This window comes from Calliphora vicina, chromosome 1 (genome assembly GCF_958450345.1).
Source record: "Calliphora vicina chromosome 1, idCalVici1.1, whole genome shotgun sequence".
Taxonomy (NCBI): Eukaryota; Metazoa; Arthropoda; class Insecta; order Diptera; family Calliphoridae; genus Calliphora; species Calliphora vicina.
In genome coordinates this window covers 76,216,924-76,223,409 of record NC_088780.1, presented here as the reverse complement: position 1 = coordinate 76,223,409, position 6,486 = coordinate 76,216,924, and the positions used below count along the sequence as shown (strand labels likewise).

The following is a 6,486-nucleotide window of genomic DNA, read 5'->3' as shown; positions in this document are numbered from 1 at the left end:
CAAGGCGAATTTATACAAGGTGGTGGTAGTTCTACAAAAACAACAAATGGTCTTAACAAATGTCAAAAAACAGAAATTAAAAATTAAACAAATATGTATTAAAACTAAATATAGTGTAGATAATTGAATGTGAGGGCTTTACTTATTTATGCAAAATATACATATTTTGTTAATTAGCTTAGAATATATAGATATTGAAGTATAAAAACAAGCTTTGACAGGTCTTAGAACCAAACAAGCGAAAAAAGAGTAATCAGCTGATTGACTGACTCCACCTTGTATAAATTCGCCTTGGTACAAGCGTAGGAATTTTACAGTATTGTCGAGTGAAGTGAAGCAGGTCATTCAGTGAAGAGGACAAAATGAATGTGCTTGTGCAGCCCTACTAAATACACGTGTATTTGTACACAAACGTGAAAAATATTTTTGCGTATACTCAAAGTAACTCTATAATTTTGTTATTAGTGGTCGAATTTTGACCACCAGGCGATCCTAGTATAAATAAATCTACATATTTCTAGAAAACAATGCGGAAAGTTAAAGTTTCACCTATTTATTCCATATAAATAGTAAATTTTTGCATATATCTGAACTTTGACCTCGATGCGCGTCCAGATATCGTTGTCCGATTTGGCTCAAATTTTCAGTATTTAACTTTTAGGCCTAGTGTCACAATATTCCACCCGGCACTCTTAAAAATTTTAACAAAAAATTTTGTCCATACAACTGATTTTCACTCTAATGTATATACACAAATATTCGGCACAACCGACTTAATTAACACTATTACCTGATTGTTGTTTACACTTTTTAGAATTTAATTTGGTTTTATTAACATTGATTTTACGTACGATTCTAAAGGAAATCTCATTTGTATAATATGCAAGAACATAATTAAATCGGTGGCCATTTGGAAGGTTCATATACACTCAAAGCTACATAAATCCAATCTTGAAGAAGCAAAAAAATTTAATGTTAAAAAGCAAATATTAGATAAATCTTTGAAGAAGAAAATAAGTCATGTGATTGGTTTACAAACATCTTTAAATTCGAGAAAATTATCCAAGGAAAATATATCTACTGGTATGAAATTAACTCACAATCAGAATATAGGTACTTCAATTATTCAAGAATCTTCTGATTTGCTGCCAGAGATGTTTTTTGACGACCCCATTGTTGATGCAAAAATCCGACATGTAGAATATAAAAATGTTCAAGATGATGAATGGGAAAGATTTCAGCGCGAAATTAAAGAAGAATCAATGGCATCTAATGAATTAATATCTGGAGAACAAATAAATTCAGCAGTTGAGAGAGAAATAACCGAAATCAGTGAACAAATTCATCAGTGGTCTAAAGTTATAGATCTAGAAAATAAACTGCATAAAATCGTTAAAATAGAAAAACAAAATGAGCACGTAGAAACTGATGAAGAAATATCTGACGATGAATTTATTAATGAAAATCTAGACTGGAGATCCAAAAATTTTTTTTAATACATGTTGTATGTATTTATAAGTGTCGTCTCAAAATTAAGTTGTTTTTGCTAAGAATGAAAACATACCGCACTGAATATCTTATCTAAATTATATCATCCTATGATAATTGGAACATGAAACTATGGCTGACTTCATAAACGCAATTTGCAAAGCAACACTGCAATGCACAGTGTTCATAAACTCAATAGATTTTGTTTGGACAATGTCGCAAGTTCATTATTGCATGACAATGCTTTTTGTATTTATGCGTTCATAAATGTACTAAAATGTCATTGCATATTTTGATAAAGCTGTATTACCATAAAGTATTGATTTGCCTTGTACACAATTTTCTTTGCAGTGTTGGTTTGCAAACTGCGTTTATGAAGTCAGCCTATGTTTCGACGATCCCAGAAGATACATACATACATACATTTTCTCATATTAATTTGTGTATTTTGATTTTTGACAATAACTCAATTATTTTATAATATAACAAGAGCTAATAAAAGAGTATATGAATTTTATTAAGAAAATTGTATTGCCTTTTATTTTGAAAATCTGGTACCATTTTTAAGAAACACCGAAAGACCCCCGAATGCATTACTTTCTTATTAGGAAATGCAGTGAAATAACTATATGTATTCAAAAATTTATAACTTAAAAAAATCATAAGTATGGGGGCATTTACATTATGACTTTAAGTCATGACTAAAAATCATGCTTATTTTTTTGTATTAACAAATTGTGACGTCTAAAAAAACGCAAGTTTTCTGTTTTTCAATACTTTTTTTGATATTCAGCTTTGAGATCTTTTCTGATTGGTTGTTGAAACGATTAGGTGCCAAAAAACAAGGCATATTTAACCAGGTGGCAGCGTAACGCCAGCTGACTATTTTTTGCTCTACTCGTGTTTTGCCTTGTGAAATGTCAAAAGCTTGTTTACAAACATTTTTAAATTTGTTATAAGATTAAAAAGATTATTTTAAATTAAAAAAAGTGAGTATTTGTCACCGCTTTATGTGCATAAAATATTTAAAAGTGTTAAAAAAAACTATTTCATTTATAAAAGTGAGTTTTTGTGAATTATTTTTTGACAGTTTACACGGTTTTACACAAACAAAAATGACTATTGTTCTTGTATTGTTGTAATTGTTGTAGTTACGCTGCCACCTTGTTAATACATCTTGCCAAAAAAGGCAAAATGGTTGACAAAAAAAGCCGTAGGGGATTTTCGTAGGGATTTAAAAAAGAGACACAAAAAAGACATGACTTTAAATCAAAGTGTAAATGCCACCTATGTATTAAAGGCCTGCACAAGACAACATTTTGTAGAAAAATGTCTTACATCAAAATTTGATGCTTTGTTTTGTTGTGTCGACGCGCACATCATGTTGTTCAATGTTATCGCGACGCGAAAACCATGTTGTAGCATGTCATCGCGCCACGAAAACCGTCATGCCTATAACTATTGATGTTGCTGTTATTATGTGTGGTAGCTTGAGTTGAATTGATGTTAACAAGTGTCGCATTATTAGGCAGAATAAAATTACAAAGCAGAATGAAATTGTACACAACTGATGAACAGTGAAAATCTGAGAAATATTATTATTTAGAATTATATTTTTATTGTAATATTTAGAACAAATAATATAAGGATTTTTAAAAAATATATGTAAATAATAAAGTGTAACACAGAAAAAAGAAATTCATAATTAAAATGAACTTTTTAATAAATATTATTAATCGAACATGAATTTTTTTCCAAACTTTTCAAGAAAATTTTTTAACATTTTTGAATAACATAAAGAACTATAAAACTTTTTTTCTGTGAAGCTACGCAATAAAAGCATTAATAAATGGCCTACACTTTTTCTTCAGATCTTTAGGCAGTTGAATTTGTTCCAATTATGCCGCGAAAGATTCAGAGACACTTCATAAATTTAAACACGTTTTTACAACGAGTATAATAAACGAAGTTTTTGATAACTTCATCGTTGTCTTTAATATCATTAAATATGTTAAAAACTTCACTCCATAAATGGACTGTAGTGAATACACAGTTAACGATTTATACCTTAATTTCATTTGATTTAATTAAACACCGTCTAATAGGCCAATTGGCTTTGTTCATGGAGTTTTATTTTATTTAGCAGTGTAATTATTAAATGCCCCGTTAGACTCCTTTTACAATGCAGAAATTGAAAGGCAGACATTTTGCATTCTCCACACACTCTACCTCTTCAACCCCTCGCCCGCAAACTTCGTATGTCTGCCTTTCAATTTCTGCATTGTAAAAGGGTACTTAATAATATTCCAGCGGTTGTACCTAAGTCGGGAAATATTTAAAATATGTGAAAAACATTACATTTTTAATTCCATGAAAATTATTGGCATTTTATGGCTTATATTCCACGTATTCCTTTTTAAATAACAATATACCAGGTAATATTACTAACGGCCATTTTCACAATGTACGATTAAAAGTTAACGTGAACTTTAACCACAAGTTAGGATAATATGAATTTCACAATGTACGATTAATTCTTAACTGACACTATTTAACAACAAAGTTGCTGTTAAATATAACCGAATAAATTTCGCCGGTTAGCATCTTAATTGTAAGAAATATAATAAAAGAACATGGAAAAACATTTATATTTTTGTAATATTTATAATTTTTAAAAGTGTAAAACGAAGAAAAGTAAATTTTGCACGGGGTGATCCATATACCACCCGGATATTGCACTTACAAACCAAACAACAAATGTGCACTTTTAATTGCTGGTTTTCAGTAATTGTTGTTCAGTTTGTTCTGTAAATTTTACAGTAGGTACCTTAATATTTTTGAGTTTTATACGTTTTTTTATTATACCACTAAGAAAACACAAATCATTATTTTTTATGACGTCTTTTAGACAATTATTTATATTTCAATCTTTCATTACACTATTTTTCGTAAACAAATGTATGCATTATTGCCATACTTTCTACTGAATGCATTGGTTAAGTAATCAAATGATGGTGAAACGTAAATCGGTAACCGTTGGTTAAATGGTCCCCGTTAAACAAACCGACAGTTAGTTAATTTTCCGGTTAAAATGAAATAATCGTACATTGTGAAAATGGCCGTAAGTGTTTGATTCTTTTGATTTTGTGTTTTTTGGCGGGACTTAGCACATTTTCTTATAATAAATTTTAATTTCTCGTGTTATTATTTTACAAATGTGTTTTATTATTTTATATTATTTAAATACATAACAAAAATCAGTCTTATTTCATTGCTGTAAAGGAAAATAACTCAAAATCTTAAATAAATTTCTTTTTTATTATTATTTCTTCAAAATTTATTTATTTTTTTATTTTACAGTGAATTGTGTAACCATACTATAGTGATTACATCGAAAAATGTCAATCTTCAAAGTATTATAGCAAATAGTATTGAAAAAGTAGATTTAAATAGCATATTCAATGTTTTTTGCTGGACTTAGCATGTTTTCTTATTATTATTTTTTATTTTGTGGAGTTAGCACCTTTGCGTATCACTGAAAAATCATCAGTTAGAAACAAATTAACGACATTTTTTAATGCAAAATAAGTATCTTATGTTTTACTATCTTTCTGCATCAAAATCTTAATTTCAATCAAAAGTGGACTTGTTACGTTTACGTACTAAGCTAACGATATATAAAAATGTTTGTATATTAATACATTTTAGCTTAACCCTCCGACGGTTGACTCATCCGTTGCCCTTATACGAAGTACAAGGTCTGTATGGAATTTGTATGGAATTTTATATATCTGGAATCAGATATACATTTTGTTAGCTTAGATAAAAAAATAGTACATTACTTTTTGTGCCTTTAACAAACGATTATGAATACAATACTTTTATTAAAAGTTTATAAAGCTGAAGTATTTGTTAACAAATTTGTGCTTTAAATCTACAATAAGATTTTATTATGAATTTGACTGTAAACATATAAATAATAAATAAAAATGCTTAATAAATATAAAAAAGTTTTAGAAGACAATCTAAATATTGACTTCAAGTATTTTAAGTATTTAATAAAAGTTATTTATTAGGTAATTGGTTTATTCGGAATGAACAAAATTTTTACAAAATACATTTACATAAACATATTTAAAAACGATTGCTATGTTCATTTAAAAACATACACTGCGTATAGTTAAGCTAAACGGACGTGTTTTTTTCTATCTCCGCAAATATCTCGTTTTTTTTGATGATATTGACGGCTAAAAATAAATTAAATATAAAAAAAAGAATATATGTATATGGGGCATTTCATGTCAAGTGAACCAACTTTTGAAATCGATGTCTTCCGATCGGGATGAAATTTGCACCAAGGTTAGCTCTATTGGATAGTAACTCAGACACAATTTTTCAACAACATCGGTCGAGAACTCTCTGAGTTATAGGGGGTAAAATTTTGACAATTTGGTCAAACAGGGGATTTTTCTTATCCATGTAACTTATTACCTATTGTTCTTAGCAAAATGTGTCCCAAATAGTATAGATAGCTATTTCTTCGATCTTTCGAAAAAAAATATTTAAAAAAAAATAAAAAATTTTTAATATTTTTATATATATATTTTATATATATATGTATATCTTTAACGCGAATGGACCCGAAATTATATTTAAATATACAATCGTTTTTTGATTAAGTCATAAAATATAATATTAAAAGTGCCAATTAAAGTTATCTTTTATTATTTTCGTTCTGGTGTTTGTTTTCCTTTTTCCACCAATAAAGAGCACAAGTGCAAAAAAATAAACAGAGAATACTCTTTATGAGTTTCTCAAGTGGTAATCATAGTGAGCGCAGGCTTAGCATGAACGGCAGAAATGCATATGTGTTTGTGAATGTTGAAGAAAATTCGAAAGAAAACAAAAATACAAGAGTTGATGACAGCTTGTATTTGACCGCCAAACAAAGTGATCGAGCTCGTTCATTATCCCCCGCTTTGTTTACGAAAGGTGTTT

At 28.7% G+C, this 6,486-nt stretch overlaps 1 protein-coding gene across 1 annotated transcript; it reads left to right on the top strand.

Annotated features, from left to right (window-relative positions):
* Positions 1-821: 821 nt before the first annotated feature.
* On the top strand, positions 822-2,014 carry LOC135950611 (zinc finger protein 830-like; the record flags this gene model as incomplete). Its single annotated transcript, XM_065500144.1, has 1 exon — positions 822-2,014. A coding segment is annotated over one exon (675 nt), but the record flags the coding sequence as incomplete, so codon positions are not given.
* Between the last annotated feature and the right edge of the window lie 4,472 nt (positions 2,015-6,486).